The sequence below is a fragment of the Neovison vison genome, chromosome 11 (genome assembly GCF_020171115.1).
Source record: "Neovison vison isolate M4711 chromosome 11, ASM_NN_V1, whole genome shotgun sequence".
Classification (NCBI taxonomy): Eukaryota; Metazoa; Chordata; class Mammalia; order Carnivora; family Mustelidae; genus Neogale; species Neogale vison.
The window spans coordinates 52,297,253-52,315,197 of NC_058101.1; the positions used below are offsets into that span (position 1 = coordinate 52,297,253).

General features: G+C 38.0%; 1 protein-coding gene across 5 annotated transcripts in view; it reads left to right on the forward strand.

Annotated features, from left to right (window-relative positions):
- KCNIP4 (potassium voltage-gated channel interacting protein 4) overlaps window positions 1-17,945 on the forward strand; it is a 1,144,126-nt gene that overhangs the window by 1,008,747 nt on the left and 117,434 nt on the right. For all 5 annotated transcript variants that reach the window (XM_044225907.1, XM_044225911.1, XM_044225910.1 and 2 more), the window contains one exon: window positions 16,679-16,803. In XM_044225907.1, coding sequence (XP_044081842.1) covers window positions 16,679-16,803 — 125 coding nt within the window. The remainder of the gene's footprint in view (window positions 1-16,678; window positions 16,804-17,945) is intronic.

The window sequence follows — 17,945 nt, forward strand, 5'->3', positions numbered from 1 at the left end:
TCCCATTCAGTAAGTTGGCTTTTTGTGTTGTTGATGGCTTCCTTGACTGTGCAAAAGCTTTTTAATTTTGATGTGGCCCTAGTAGTTTATTTTTGCTTTTCTTTTGCTTAAGGCTGATGTCAGGACATCAGCCATAGGCTTTCTATTCTGGGGTTTCTATTCTGTTTCATTGACCCAAATGTCTACTTTTGTGTTGGTACCATACTCTTTTGATTACTACAACTTTGTAGAATATCTTGAATTCTGGAACTGTGATAACTCCAGCTTTTCTTTGTTCAATTTGTCCTATTTGGTTTGAATTCTGGTTCTGTGACCAACTAACCAGCTATAGAAAACTTAAGTGAGTTGTTTACTCTTTCTGAACTCTAATTTCTTCATCTGAAAGGTGGTAATAATAATGGTATATATTCCATATACTGTCCCAAAGGAGTAAATAAGCATGTGAACTGATTACAGCAGTGGCCAATAAATGTTGGCCGCTGATGCTCTTTTTCTATGAGGACAATGATGATCACAACGGGAAGAGGAATTGAATCCCATCTAAGTGCATTTCACAAACAGGTAATATTTCTTTGAGGCCCTTTGGAGAAGAATCATTTCACTAGAAGGAAAAATAGCAGGAAGAAAGTTCTAGGTAGTTGAAAAGATGAAGCTTAAACAGTCAGGAGGAGTGAGAAGTGGGGAAGGGATGTCACCGGACGAGGTGAAGTGGGACTGGAGTCTGAAGGTTCTTACTACCAACACAAAGCTGGACCTTACTGATAAAAGGAGTCAGTGAGGAATCATCCAAGCCTCTTATTTATTTTTTATTTCAGCTTTATTGATTTATAATTGATACATAAAATTGTAAGATATTGAAAGTGTACAACGTGATGATTTGATACTTGTGTAGTTGTGAACAGACTCTCCACCCCCCCACCACTTAATTAACACGTACATCACCTCACATATATGTCATACCTGTTTGTTTGTTTTTACTTTTGGATGGAATTTTCTTAGGAAATGTCAATTATGTAATAAGTGTTATTAAATATAGTCACCATATTTTACACTGGATGTTCAAACACATCTTTTAGCTGAAAGTTTATACTCTCTGACCAAACTCTCCCTGCTTTCTCCGCCACCAAACTCTGCTGGCAACCACTTTTCTACTCTGTGTTTCTAAACTTTGGCTTTTTGTGTTTAGGATTTCACATATAAATGATATCATATATTATTTGTCTTTTTCTGTCTGGCCTATCTCACTTAACATAATGCCCATGTGCTATTATTACAAATGGCAGGATTTCTCTATTTTCTCTGGTTGAATAATATTATTGTATTTTTATACCACATCTTCTTTATCCTTTCAGCCATTGATGGGCACTCAGCTTGTTTCCATTTCTTGGCTATTGTAAATAAAACTGCAATAAATATGGAGGTTCAGATATTGCTTCAATGTCCTGTTTAAGTCTTATTTTTTTTCTGAGACCCAGAAGTGGGATTTCTGCATCAAAATGAAAGTGATTCTTTTTTTTGGGGGGGGGTTTCAAATGGTTAGAGCTAGCCAATAGTCAAGGGAGTTGAACACAAGTCCAGCTTTAGAAGGGTTGATAGTGAACTTGAAGACAGGGAAAAAACTGGCAGAGGATCAAGAGCAACATTTGAAGACAAGATACAAAGTATCAAAAACAATCAGCAAATCTGGTTGGGTATTAGTTTCTATCAAGGAACCAACAAAGACTGAGCGTGAGAAGATGACTCAAAAACAAATTTTAAAAAGTCAGAGCAAGTAAATTGTTGAGGGAGAAAAAAACAAGAGGAAAATCAGTTGGGAAACTGTTTAAAAAGTCTATGTGACACAATATCAACAGTTAACTTTTATGGAGAACAACATTATTCTAAGCCTAAAGAATTATTGCAAACATTTACTGCAAACCAGTGAGGAAGGCAAAATTATAATCCTCACTTAGATGAGAGACTAAGCAAGGAAATTAAATCACTAGCCCAAGATTTCCCAATTACTAACTGTTAAAACAGAGCTTTTATTAACTGCATAATGTGAGAGTTTAAAACTTCATCACTAGACTTCTTTGTTTACAAGATTTTAAAAAGGCCTAAATATAAGACAATAGTGATAGAGGATGATACTCATGGATTGGAAGAATTAATATTGTTAAATGCCTATATTACCCAAAGTGATCTAGAGTTTCAATGTAATGCCTATCAAAATATCAACAGCATTTTTCACAAAACTGGAGCAAATAATCCTAAAATTTGTATGGAACCAGAAAAGATCCTGAATAGCCAAGTAACCTTGAGACAAAGAAAAGCTGGAGTTATCACAGTTCCAGAATTCAAGATATACTACAAAGTTGTAGTAATCAAAAGAGTATGGTACCAGCACGAAAGTAGACATTTGGGTCAATGAAACAGAATAGAAAGCCTATGGCTGATGTCCTGACATCAGCCTTAGCAACATTTGCTAGATACATCTCCTTAAGCAAAAATAAACTACTAGGGCCACATCAAAATTAAAAAGCTTTTGCACAGTGAAGGAAGCCATCAACAACACAAAAAGCCAACTTACTGAATGGGAGAAGATATTTGCATATGATATATCCAAAAAGGGGTTAATACCCAAAAGAACTTAACAACTCAACACCCCCCTAAAAACCAAACAATCCAATTTAAAAATGGGCAGAAGACCAGAATATACATTTGTCTAAAGCAGACAGACAGAGGACCAATAGACATGAAAAGATTCTTAACATCACTAATCATCAGGGAAATGCAAATCAAAAACCACAAAGACATCACCTTCTACCTGTTAATCAAAAACCCAAGAAATTACACGTGTTGGCCAGGGTATGGAGGAAAAGGAACTCTTCATACTATTGATGGGAATGTAAATTGGTACATTCACTGTGGAAAATAATATGGAGATGCCTCAAAAAATTAAATATAAAAATACTATATGATCCAATAATTTCAGTAGTGGATATTTACTCAAAGGAAAAAAAAACACTAATTCAAAAAGATATATGCACCCCTATGTTGATTGCAGCATTATTTACAATAGCTAAGATAAGGAAGCTATCTAAGAGTCCACTGATAGATGGAGATATATATATATATATATATATATATATTCATAAAAAAGGATGAGATCCTGTCATTTGCAACAACATGGATGGACCTAAAGGGTATTATGCTAAGTGAAATAAGCTGGGTAAAGACAAATACTATATATTTTAATTTGTGTGGAATCTATAACAAATACTAATTAAAAGGGAAGTATGCACCCCAATATTTATAGCAGCATTATCTACATTAGCCAAGTTATGGAAACAGCACAAGTGCCCATTGACTGAGGAATAGATAAAAAAGAGGTGGCGCGCGCGCGCGTGTGTGTGTGTGTGATGCAACCACTTAAAAGAATAAATCTTGCCATTTGCAACAACATGGATGGAATTACAGGCTGTTATGCTAAGAGAAATAAATCTGTCAGAGAAAGACAAATACCATAAGATTTCACTCATATGTGGAATTTAAGAAATAAAGCAAACAATCATAGAAGAAAAAAGAGGGAGACGAACCAAGAAATAGACGCTTAACTATAGAGAACAAACTGATGGTTACCAGAGGGGAAGAGGGGGAGGGATGGGTTAAAAGGGAGGTGGGGATTAAAGAGTGCACTTGTTGTGATGGGCACTGAGTGTTGTGTGGAAGTGGTGAATCGCTATATTGTATACCCGAAACTAATATTACACTGTGGGTTAATGAACTGGAATTTATAAATATTTTTTTAAAACAAATGCACAAACAAACAAACAAAAAAGCAGAATCAGCCTTGTAAATATAGAGAACGAACTGATGATTGCCAAAGTGGAGGGCAGGGAGAGGAGGGGCAAAATGGGTCCAGGGGAATAGGAGACACAGGCTTCCAGTTATGAAATTAAGGAATGAATAGGTCACAGAAATAAAAGACACAGCGTAAGGAACATAATCAATGATATTGTAATAGCATTGTTATGGTGAGAGAAGGTAGCTACACTTTTCAGGTGAGCACAGTGTAATGTAAAACCTTGTCAAATCACTGTGCTCGACCCCCTGAAACTAATGTAATACTGTGTGTTTACTATGCTCAAATTAAAAAATTAATAAAAATTAGTGGTGGGAGGGAGAGGATAGATTTGGAAGAAAGGGTGAAGACAAAACTGGACACATTGAGAAACAATTTGTAGTACAGAATGAAGATAGAAAAGGGACAAAGCGATTCTACCAAAAAGATAATGGTGGCATTAAAGCAAGATAAGGAGCAGAGAAGGTCATGAAAGTAAGTTAGGATGATAGTTTTATTTTAGATAAGTTGGCTTAAAGTGTCTGAAGGACACAAGCCATTCTTGAAACAAGCTTTTGTTGTTAACTGATATCTTTTTTTCCCAGATTACTTACACGATGAAATCTTTGCCTCACACATGGTTTTTTTACTGGGTTTTTTTTTTTTTTATTGTTAATTTGTCCAGAGGGGTAGAATGAAAACTACTTCAGTCACAGAGAAATTTAGATAAACAAAATCCTTCTCTATTTTTTCTTTTACTAATAATTTTATGATTGGTCACTCATGCAGTTTCTAAAAGGAGTCATAAATAACTATTTTCCATTAGCATTGAGCTACGAAGTAATATTTGGGATAAACATGAATCCAGTCAATTCCGGTTTCTGCTGGTTTCCTTTAAAAACTGAAATGGGAGCCTAACATTTCAAGCAGAGTCAATTTTTACACTCCATGAGGTCTGTAAAATACAGAGCGTTGCTACCTTATCTGCTTAGATTGCAGGATAAAGTTTTTTTTGTTTTTTTTTAAAGATTTTATGTATTTATTTGACAGAGAGAAATCACAAGTAGATGGAGAGGCAGGCAGAGAGAGAGGGAAGCAGGCTTCCCGCTGAGCAGAGAGCCCGATGCGGGACTCGATCCCAGGACCCCAAGATCATGACCTGAGCCAAAGGCAGCGGCTTAACCCACTGAGCCACCCAGGTGCCCGCAGGATAAAGTTTTTTTCAAATTGCCTTCTTGCCAGGGGATGTAGAGCAGCAAGTGTGAGAGGCACAAGTTCTTTACAGAAACATTGGCCCATCTTTGTTCCCAAGCTTCCGGGGGGAAGGGGGAGAAAAAAAGAGAAGAAGAAGGAGAAGGAGAAGGAGAAGGAGAAGAAGAAGAAGAAGAAGAAGAAGAAGAAGAAGAAGAAGAAGAAGAAGAAGAAAAACAAAAGGACGGTTCTGGGGATAAGCAGGCAGAGAAACTTATTCACCCTTCAGAAAAGATTTTGAGACTTTGGGTCGAAAAACAATTCCATGGTACATTGTAGTGTTTTCTGAATCTGCCTGAAGGTAGGCATATTATCCAGGGAGTGTTCCTGGAGGTAATACAATCACATTTAATTTATCTCAATGACAGTGCAAAAATCAATGACTACTTTAGGTGAGCAGATGTTGGAAGGGTCAGTAGCAAAATCATCATCATAATAGCAGAGAGCATGCAGGTAGATTCCTAGGATGAACCATATGCTATGCAAAGCCTTTACATGCATTATTCCATTTATTCTGTGGTTATCATTCATTCAGTAAGAGATAGAATTACTTTTCTCTGTTGGCATTTACTCCCTTAGTGATATCATTAAATTTCAGGGTCTTACATGTGATTTATATGACGATGGCTCTGCCATTTATATCTTTAGCCCAGATCATGATTCTCAACTCCAGACCCATATATCCATCCGGTCAGCTGACAACTCCACTTAGACGTCCAATTAGTGACTCTTCCACTAGAATTAAGGTCTATGCGAACAAAGATTTTGTTGTTGTTGTTCATTCTAGTGTCCACAGTGCCTTGAACAGTGCCTGGTTTGTAATAGGCACTCAATAAATAATTGAATGAATGAATGAATGAATGATGAACTGTCCCTAGTATCCAGAGCCATGGTAGACATTGATGGTAACAAGATAACTGAGATAGCTCTCTTGTCTCCAGATGTTCACATCATAGACGAAATGACAGATATTCAATCAGGTCAATAATATATAGAGCAATCAGAGCAGAAAATAGACAACTATGCATGCTGGATGGAAGTCTGAGGAGACTTGTCCTATGCAAAGCCCTGTCCTCAACTGAGATAAGCCTCAAAGAGAATAAATGTAGAAGGAGATGGTGCAAACAAAAGGATTAAAGTTGACAATGCAGGCTTTTTTCAGAGAGTATCAAACTGTCCAAGATATGATGTCATACAGTATGTGAGAGGAAATGATAAGCGGTAAAACCAGATTATTGTTTCAAATTCCATTCCAAAAAATGGTCCTTATTCCTTTGCCCACACCAAAGTAGAAGAGAATAAAAGCCCTGTTTTAAATGCTTTTTAACCATTATTTCATTTCAACCTCTCAACAAGCCTTTGTAGTAAGTCCTATTATTATCCCCCTTTATGGATGAAGAAACTGAAGCATAGAGAGATTAAGTTCCTTGCCCAAACTCACAGAGCTAAGGAGAGTCAGCAAATGGATTCAAACTCAAGAAGTATAATAACAGAGCCCTCAACCCTAAAGATTCTAGAATAAAGCCTCACTAGTAAGTGTGCAACAGTTATTAATAATCATAATTTCTGACCTTTATTAATCACTGTATATCAGCTTATAATTCAAATAATTTTTCAAAACAACTTTAAGAAATTGTTATGAGTATTATTCCCAGTTTATAGATTTTAAAATTGAGGCTTAGGGAGGTCAAACACATCATCCAGTATCAGAATTGAGAAACAGATCCAGGAGAAAAAATTCAGTTGGAACAACTGAATAATTTGCTAGAATGAGGGCTCCCAGGCACTTCTCTTCTTACTGTTTAAGAGTGGCATTTGTTGTCACTATAATTAATACTAATATTACTACAAATAACAATAATATTATGATTGATCACTGTGTCCAAATCGCATGTGCCTGCTCATTTTGTGTTCAGAGTCATTCTATATTATAATATCAGGTTAAATTTTATGCTCATCTTCATAGCATTGGACATCCAGCAGAACTAGGTCACAAAGTCATGCTAACTTATTCTAGTCACAGGTAAATGCCCAACTGACATTTATGCTAAGCAATCTGGTTTTCTCTGAAGCAAGAAACTAGCTGAAACCTACAAAAAATGTAACAAAACCTAGATTACTGCTCGGTTTTCCTGATGCTCTGTTTTTAATATAGACATGACAGGAATGCCTTGCTGGCTCAGTTGGAAGAGCATCTGACTCTTGATCTTGGGGTCATGAGTTTGAGCCCCACACTGAGAGTAGAGATTACTTAAATAAATAAACTTTAAATATGGCCATCACAGGTAAATATTTTGTGCAAAATATTTACCGGCATCCCTGATATTAGCCCCAAAATATCCCCTGATATGACACCAAAAATGTGTCACATTTTTAGTCAAAAATTAACTCTTCTTAATTCCTTTCATACTTGATTCCAGCTCTTTACTGTCTACTCTTTACTGTCTAAAGCAACATATAGACCAGTAACATCTTGTGAATCAAACATTAGACTTTATGTAAGTAAAATTTATATCCATCTGGCTAATATTTGTTAATGAATGTTACCTAGGCTTATTGTGGTGATCATTATGCAAAATATGCAAAAGTTGAATCATTATGTCATATAGCTAAAACTAGTATAATGTTATATATCAGTTATATCTAAATAAATAAACAATGAATTGTACAACTTCCATATGTTTAATCTTTTACAATAGGCTTTAAGGTTTTTTTTTTTTTTTATTTGACAGAGAGAGATCACAAGCAGGCTTTAAATTAACATTTTAAAAATGCATCACCTGCATATTATCTTCTGAAACAAAGTAAAGAGAACAAAGCTTGTTCCTAATGACCCGGATCAAAAGTTGGCCATTGACTACTTTGTTATTATTATTTCCTATAAAATACTCATGTGCCTTTTCAACTTTATTTTCCTGCCTCCCTTCTCGGGCAATCAGCTGTCACTTCTAGACTTTAGAGTCAGTACATGAGGTTTAGGTCATCACTCATAGCTTCCTGTTTCTATGCCCTTTGTAAGTTACATTTATTCCAACCCTGATTCCCTCAACCATAAAAGCAGGGTGACAATATTTGCAAGTAGGGTAATCATGAGGTTTATCTATAATAATGAAAGTGAAAATAATTTTGTTTGCTACAAGGTGCCAACTGTCAAATGTTAGTTTTTATTACTGTGACTCATGGGCTTCTTTTAGTTTGTAACCCTTCTTTCCCAGCCCCAAGTGCTTCCAAAGTGGAGTGAGAAGCTTATTAAAATTGCGGGTATGGTAAGCAGGGGGACACTCTGATTGAGATAGGACATTGTGACATGCATTTGGCAAAGCATCATACTAGGAGCCAAGCAGAGCCTGGTCTGGGCCCAGATCCACTGCTGCTGTGTGCCATGGCCTTTGGCTTACAACCGCTAGTGCTAAGGCTTTATATCTGAATATAAATTTACAAGGTGAAGGGGCTGGATTCAAAGCCACATTCAATTCTAGGGTAACTCTCTTTTCTGTGTAGAGACCTTTTGCTACTAAATTCCTAATTCTTTGGTGGGTGTTTGATTTCCAGATAAGTGGAACACCATCCTCCTTTCTCTTCTATGGTAGGCAGAACAACAGAATAGTTAATGATGTGAATCCTAGAACCAGAGTATCCAGAGTTCCTATTCATACTGTGGGCCTGCTACTGTGTGACCATGGACAAGCTACGTCATCTCTCTGAGCCAGTGTCTCCATCTGTAGAACAAGATTTAGTGTCCATAGTGTGCTGATGGGGATTTTATGAGTTAATAGAAATAAAGTGCTTACATAGCAAATGCTATAAAAAGTGATTTGTTATTATTATTTGATTTTTAAAGACAAACTAAAGAAATTCTATCAAACTTGAGGAGAGACTATTTTGTTAGGGCATTTTTAGTTTAGTGAGCTATCACAGCTATCTTTCTTCGTTTAAAAATGTTTTTTCTTTGATTGTATTCCCTCTCAGCTGTTGACTTTCTGACTAAAGTATCAATCTTTTGGGTCTATCTTGATAAGTAAGTTCAATCATAATCCTTGTCTCCTTCTTACCAAACCCCAGCATTTCTGTTGTAGATTTTCTCTCTGTGTATAATGACTTATAATATAACTTTTATGTTGTTCATTTATCAAAAAGCAAGTAAGAACCTACCAGCTATGAAGTAATAGCTCCTATCATAAGGAGTCACACATGACTTGCTCTGGTAATAATATGACTAACACTAATAACGAGCATTCCAATTAGGTGATTATATTTTAAAATCTAAGCTTACTTGTAGAGTTATTCTTTATGTTTATAAGTAAGGTAGGGGCAATCCATTCATGAGTGCTATGAGAGAGACCTTCAGCAATCTTCCTCTGAGTAGTTACATTTTCTAAGTGATTGAATCCAGTCCTGAAATTGCAAAGTAATTCAAGTTCTCTTCAAATGGAAATTTCAATATCATTGCCAACAAGCACCTCTAACAGAAGATGTTCAAAATAACTGGCCGTTTTCAAAATAGGTTCCATTTTTCCATATGATCTATGACTATTAAATAGGATACAGTACTAATTAATAAAGGGCCTTTTTGGTCCCAACATACTTTCAGGACCAGAACTGAAGACACATATCTGATTAAGAAAAATCTGGCGGTTCTAGCTATTTAGGGTGGTCTGGGATGTGCTAGTCTCCTACAGTGTTGTGGATGGGTTGATTGCTTTCTACCCGTGGGCTGTGCTTCATCAGCTTGGAGTTAATTGCTCGTGTACTCTCCATGTGCACCTGAAAATAGCTCCTGGTGGGTGGAGAGGTGAATGGCTGTGCACACAGCAAGAGTCAGAAGAGTTCCCAGGCCTTCGATTCTTGAGATAAAGCGTTTAAAGTTGGCAAAGTTTAAACAGTTGCTTATAGTGCTTGTCCCAGGTTTGAACTCTCCACTGAGAGAAGTCAAATGACTGAACAGAAAATAGACAGGTTTGTGTCATTTCCCATCAACCCCACTGATCAGTGGTGCGAACTTAAGCAAATTCTTTAATCCTGAAAATCAACGTCCTCGACTGATTATAACGCCAGCCCCTCTAGGAACAGTGAGGGTTGGAGCCAAGGAAAGGAATGCTCTGAGTGTATGGCATTCTCACAAAGCCTGTACAAGTTTTCAAAGTAGAAAGACAGAGAGGAAAGAAATTGCCTTGGTACCATGTACAATTGCTCTTGAAATCATCACCTGGACAGCTTGGTCTTTGTCCTGCTGGGTGAGATGTGAACATTAACCAAACATTAACTTCTCCTTATTCTGGACATTCTCATGAATAGTCTTCAATGTATATAGTCAAGAATCTTCCAGTGGTGTTTAGTGTACATCTAAAACCTAGAGCAAAATTCATCAAATCGTCCTCCAATACCTGCCAACTGGACCAAGCTTCTAATATCAGGTGCAGCCTATTATTAGGAGGGAATCATCCTCATCACGATTTTATTGCCACACTGATAAAGTCACTATTAAGCCAATTTAATAAAGCATAAACATTAGGAATAAAGATACAAAGTGTATTTTTATAAATGAGATAAAGCAATATAAGTCAAGCCGGCTGAGTCTTTGGCTAGGCAAATCCATTTCTGCTCAAATAGAATTTTAAAGGCATAGTGCTTATGATATTTTATAATGAAAAATGGATATGCTATGTAAAGAAGGGTCATGCTGTATTGTGAAATAGAGCTGCTGTAGATACATCTATTATGTCCGGGAGGCTTATAGTAGGCATTCATTGATTTCATGTTTTCACTGAGCACATTTAGTGTCCCAAACTAGCACACTACTGTTGGACTGATGTAGTCAGTGGTCTGATCGGTCCTAGGTGGAAAGAGGGAGCAGACTCTTCTCTGTGTACCCAGCCTGGGTTCTAAACCAAATTTCCAAGGGGAGGGACAGTATTTATAAAGTGGTCTTATTTCAGCATCACAGGCCTTGTGTACAAACCGTTGCTTTAGGAAGGCAGACCTCACATTCATATTTGTTTAGAATGCAAGATGTTCTGTAGTTATATTCTGGAGGGTATGGTTTAACCTTGGATAGAGTCCTATTGGCATAATTATAAGTGGGGCTGTAATAAACTTCTGCTGTAGAAGAGAAGTTGTGAGAAAGAGGAGAAAGATGCCTATTTTTAAAACTCATTCTGTTGTTCTCAGGTGATTTGAACTCCAATTTCTAGCCCAAACTGTGTCACGGCCTGAGGGGACTATTTACTGAGCCGGAAGACAACCTCGGCCCTGAGAGAGTTAAATCTAAGAAACAAATAACAAAAAGAGACAGCTGGGAAGCTCAAGGATGTCTAGGTTTGGGAATTAGTTGACTGATTAAAATTAAATCTGTTAGAAGATACATGAATTAAAATGCTATTTGTATTCATCTTGTCTCAGGATGCAAAAGCGGCGCTGAATTAACAACTCAGCAAGATGCCCGCGGAGTTAACTCTTGGCAGAGGCCTGGGGATGATTCAGGTGGCCAGGTTTTAATCGTAGACACACTTTTCGGTGCTAAAATGTATAAAAGCACACAGTCTTTTTGTTTTGTTTTTGTTTTCATTTTTCCAGCTCTGAGATAGCATCCCTTCCACACCTTGTTCTATTTGTTTCTAAATCAGCGCAGCATGCTCTGCTACCACTGATCTCTCCCAGGCACACAGGCACGGTTCCCCTGAGGCACGGGGGTTCAGCGACAGCCTAAAATCTATTTTCCTCCTATGATTTTGGAGATATATATATATATATATAACCATCTCTTAAAATAGCGTATTGACTGAGCTCTTACTCTTTGGTGTTAAAAAACCAGGGATCAAATCCCAGCTCTGTCCCTTGCTTGCTATGTGACCTTGAGTAGATTATTTAAGCTCTGTGAGTCCCAGTTATTCCTTATAAAATAAGGGCAATAATAGGTTTCTCACAGCATTTTTGTCAGTATTAGAAAGAGATAATACCCAGCTACGCTTAGAGCAAAAGCTCTCTATACAGTGGTGATTTTTATTAACAATCTCATCAGAATGCTTAAAAAATTGGACTTTAGGGTGATGAAGACACCTGTGTGCCTCCTTACTAAGTAGCCATTTGAACTTGAACAAGTTACTCAGACTTCCCAAACCTCCATTTTCTCATCCCTAAAATGGGGATGAAAATCCTTCTCTTGAATTGTGTTGTAAAGATTAAATGATATAAGGGGCTTGCCCACTGTCCAAAGTTCACTGGCAAACTGTGAGCAACAAGACTCGCTTTTATGAGTGTTGTGTGCTATTTGAATATAGGTGGATGTATCTATTTACTAGGACTACCATAACAAAATGCCACTGGCTAGATGGCTTGAACAGCTAATTTATTTTCTCACAGTTCTGGAAGCCCTAAATGAAGATGGATTGGTTTCTATTGACCTTTCTCCCATTGGTTTATGATGGCTGCCTTCTTGCTATGCTTATACATGGCCTTTTCTCGCCCTGTGTGTATCCTTGGTGTCACTCCCTCTTCTTATAAATATAACAGTTATATTGGATTAGGACAAGTATATTGGATAACATCATTTAATATTAATTAACTCCTTAAAAGCTGTATACCGCCATCCTGGAGGTTAGGCCCTCAACATACAAATTTTAAGGTGATACAATTCCACCCATAATGGTGCCAGAAGTCAGACTGTAGGAGATTAAGGAGGAAGCAGGAGATAGAAAATGGACCCATTGGATCTAGTCAACTTTTCTGAGACATTTGAAAATGCAGAAAAGGAGAGGAGATTCAATATGTTATTTTTAACATTCTTATTTATGTTGGTGTTGAGACAAAATGTGACAAAGTAGAGAGAACATAAGGCTTGGCATCAGAGACTTGGGTGTGAATCCCTGTCTCTGTCTTTCTCCTATGTGACATCTGGTCACTCCTATCTTCACCTCAATAAGACTGAGTATCACATGTGTAAAGAAAAAGATATTATACCTCATTGTGGAATTACTGTGAAGACTGGAATTATATCAGTAGAGCACCTAGCCTATCTCCCAGCATACAGTAAAGGCTCAATAAATGTTAAGCACTGTATTAAACCCCCCCCAGAGAGCACCTGGGTGGCTCAGTCAGTTATGCATCTGCCTTTGGCTGAGGTCATGCTCTCAGGGTCCTGGAATTGAGCCTCATACTCAGGCTCCCTGCTCAGGAGGAAGTCTGCTTCTCCCTCTCCCCTTCCCTCTCCCCATGCTCTCTCTCTCTCTCAAATAAATAAAAACATCAACAATCTTTAAAATAAAATCCCCCTAAATGCTTGCTCCTGAAAGGTGGCTGAGTCAACTCGTGAATTTCAAGTCCTATGCAGAATCATGCTGTGCTCTCCAGAGTTTGCCTCCAGGAATCAGTCTTGATTGGGTTAGGTGGTGTTGCTTTTTTTAATGTCTGCTGGTGATTGCTGATGATTTCAGGTTTTTAGAGCCTGTCAGCCTCCTAGAAATAGAAACAGCCCTTTTGCAGGTAGGAGTCATTAGGAAGTAAGATACTAGTCAGCTGGGAAAACAAGAGTCCTCAGGTAGATGCTTCAAGTGTGGTGCTTTGAGTATTACTCATGATGCTCATCCCATCACACTCTTAATACAATTACACTGACCCTCTGGCTCCGGGTCTTTTGTCTCAGTCTCAGCCTCAGCAAGTCTGTGACAGCTAGAGGAAGATAGTGTATTAGTGGTGTGGTTCAGAATGCTGTGTGGTTATAGAGGCCAAGGAGTGAATGTGCTGTTTTGTTTCTTTCCAGTGGAAGGGTTACTGGGTCTAGAGAAGGTTGTGCTATGATTGAAAGACTACTCAGAAAATCTGATTAAAATTTCCTCTGTTTTGCTTTTGCTGTGTTTCTCAGAACAAGGCATGGAGAACATGATTCCAAAGAAGGCATTTAAGGTCCACCAATGGTCCACAAACCTCAATTTGAGAAATAATTTTCTAGAGGACAACTAAGATTCAAGGGGTTCCAGGGCAATGGAAACTTTAGTAGCAACATCATTTGTTTACTGATTCGTCCATCCATTCATTCATTCATACACCAAATAATTCTTTTTTAAATAAAGATTTTATTTATTTATTTATTTATATGACAGAGAGAGAGATCATAAGTAGTCAGAAAGGAAGGCGGTGGCGGGGGGAACAGACTCCCTGCTGAGCAGAGAGCCTGATGTGGGGCTTGATCCCAGGACCTTGAGATCATGACCTGAGCTGAAGGCAGAGGCTTAACCCACTTAGCCACCCAGGTGCCCCACACCAAATAATTCTTGATATATATATATATATATATATATATATATATATATCAACAAGACTTTGTGTCTTCAAGGAACTCACAATGGAGAAGGCAGGCATGAACAGGTCATAATGTTGTGTTTTGCATACTTCATAAGAGGTAGGTAGGGTGTGAGAACTCTGTCCAGGGAGCTACCAGTTCTGCACAGTGGAGCAATCTGGAAAGGTTTCAGAGAGAGAGGAAGCAGTAATATTTAAATTAGATCTTAAGAGATATATACATTTCAACAGGTGGAAAAAATAGGGAGGAATATCTTAAGCTGAGGGAATTATACTATAATCAACTCAAAAGAAACTTATGTGAAAATATTTTTCAAGAAAGCAGAGTCTTTTTATCCGGTATTATCTATTTACATCAGGTCTTTTCCAGAGCGTTTATTTCTGCCTTAGCAACTACAATAACAGCACAGTCCAATTCATTGGATCAGAGAAATTTTAGGGAACTCCTCCTTTATAAGCTCAGGACTTATTGAGTACAATCAACCCATTCTACTCAAATGTTCCAGGGAATGAAGGAAAAAATTGAAGGAGCCCCATTTGGGCTTTTTTGATTTTCCCCATAAAGCCCAACCAGAGGTCAATTTGTGAATGCGTAGCTGCCATTTCCCCAGCTATCCGTAGGCCTCTACGCATCCTTCAGGTGCATATCTCGCTTACTTTCACATCAATTTTATGCTTGTCAGCTCAAGTTTATTCTTGGCCTTCTCATTTTCTCATGTCCCTTTTATTATTCTTATCCATCCATCACTATCATGCAGTTTTCCATCTCGCTGTTCCAAAATAAACTATTATTATATGAAAAAAAATCTCTGCTTTTAACCTCTTCCCCATTTTGACAAACACAACCCTTCCAAGCACCTGTTTCATTGCCATTATTGGTCTTTTGTAAACTTGAAGGCAGACATTAGGACACCCCGGATTAGGGTTCTGTAGAAACTTCTTAACTCCTGCTCTGTGAGAGCTCTGGCCCATCACTGCACTTAGTGGGACAGGGCAGGAAGTAGATACAGTTGGTAGTGAAAGGTAGCCCCGAGTATCAGAATGATGTGACTTTTGGCAACCATAACTGTATTTCCAACTGATACATGAGACATGGCATTGGTATGCCCTGGGTGCAGAGATGATGAGAAAAAGCACTTCTGAGACTCATGTATCTGAGTTAGAAATCTGTATCTAAGAGGAAGGAGTATAATGGAAATTAGCAAACCATGGCTTCAGGGCTGGGCCTGGATGCTTCTATTTCTGGCGAGTTCCCTAACCAAAATGTGGATTGGCTGATGACAAGAAGGATTTCTTAGGCCTCCACTGGGCCCAGCTTTTTTTTTTTTTTTTTTTTGCAAAAAAAAGCTGAAATTAATAAAGGATGCTATACTTTGAGACCTGAGCAGCCAGATCCTAATACATTTCAACAAGCCCTCAGCTGCGCTTTATAGGACCCCAGAACAAATACGTAGAGACTACCAGATGAGGGGACAAAGAGTTCCTTGGACAAACACCCTATGGGGTCAATTGGGTTAAACAAAGTTACACAGAATTGTTTGATGCAAATCCTCTGGAAAGCTTTAATTTCTAGTTTTGGTCCCAAACTATGTTAGCATTTACAGCATTTCCCAAATTTATATGGATATCAAATTCTTTTCATATAGAGCACATTTGAGAAATTAAAGTGTAAATATGACTCACAAAGGAAGGTACAATGTTTTAGAATTTATCTGTAGCTATAGACACTCTTGGCTGCAGAGTAGGTTCTAGCCAGAAATGTCCCCAGGCCCAGTCCATCCAGAGCCTCCCCGTGAAGACTGGGTTTATGCCAGTCAAATCAGCCGCTGATTACTCACTTCAACACCTGACCTAGCAGCTTTATTTGTAGCCCCAGGCCAAATATTTGATTTCAGTGGACTCCTCAGAGAGTATTAGCAGAGTCCTACCTCCCAGTTGTGTGATACACAGGGTAGTACTAATTGTCATTAAACTGAGCTCCATTTTTCTAACTCATATTTGGTATATATATACCAATTCCAGGTTTTAAGGTTATTCATGATTTTGTGCACTCTTCAAACTGCATTATAAAAATGCTAATTTTGTAATATCTAGTGATTAGAGTTTGTGGGAGGAAAAGATTATGTGGAATTGTCTTCGCTTCGTTATGTAAACTCTTGGAAATGTAAAGACTACTTAAGGTGGTATCAGATTCCTTCCTCTGGAAAAATCACCAACATCCAGTAAACGTTTCATTGCTTTCCTATTGTTGTGTATAAGCATCAGTGATCTGTGACTGCTCTTAAGCCTCTTTTTGGTTCTTCTCCACAGACAGCGTGGAAGATGAACTGGAAATGGCCACTGTCCGGCATCGGCCTGAGGCTCTGGAGCTTCTGGAAGCCCAGAGCAAATTTACCAAGAAGGAACTCCAGATTCTTTACAGAGGATTTAAGAATGTAAGAACTTCCTTTTTGACTTTACCTTCACACTGTTCTCAGCAGAACATTGAGAAGTGAGAGGGAAGAAGGGAAAATAGATGGTTCTGTGAGGGCCCCATCATATAAACATTTCATATGGATCTTTCCTAGATGTGGATCTCATCGATATCTGTTTAGACTTTGAGTCACTTTGGCATACCAGTGCTCACACAATGTGGGTGGACATTAAACAATGATAAGTACAGAAATAAGGCATACTCAATTTTGTTCTTGGTATGTTTTGTTTGGTTGGTTTTGGCTATAATGACATTGTTTCAGTAAGCTTCAATTCTCTCTTTATTACTGAAACAAACATAGTCTTATGTTTGACTTGTATCTTGACAATAGATTAAGGCCCATCAAAGAACACCATTCCTAGCATTGGAGAAAAGTCACTATAAGTTTCTAAAAAAACATGCTACCAATGACTCTAAACACAAGTGTCTGTAGGTAGGTAGTCCTTACATCTGGTTCTTTGTAAACCAGGTGAACTTATGATTCTCCTTCCTGAGTGCATCATCTTCAAAAGGAGTGATAGTTCGTGCATGCCAGAGGATGAGGGTGAGAGACAATGATGGTTCAGACAATTGATCAGGGACACACTCTTGGTACGTGTTTAGTATTAAGCTAGATTTTGTAGGTTATTCTAAAGCCAGAGAAGATATTCAAGGAGCTTCTGGTCTATATAGGGACAGACTTGTCATGAATTTATTTGAAAGCAATTCACCCCTGGGGTACCTGGCTGGCTCAGTACGTAGAGCATGTTACTAAATCTCAGGATTGTGAGTTCAAGCCCCATGTTGGGCATGGTGCCTACTTTAAAATAAATAAATAAATAAATAAAGGCATTTCATCCTTAAAATTGTCACATGATTGTGCATCAAATGGCATACATAGGCCTATATGTATTATGTTCTTACACATTTGTAAACCTGGTAGCTACACTAACGGTGCCCCCTTGTGATCCAAAATAAATTGCATTGATCCCTCCTAAAATCTTCCCCCTAACAGCCTCGTTGCATGATCTGTAGACTCTATGGTGTTCAAAGAGTTCTGCTAACCCCAGCCTCTTCAAATCTGACCATCTCAACTGATACCTCGTTGCAACCTCATGCAGACCA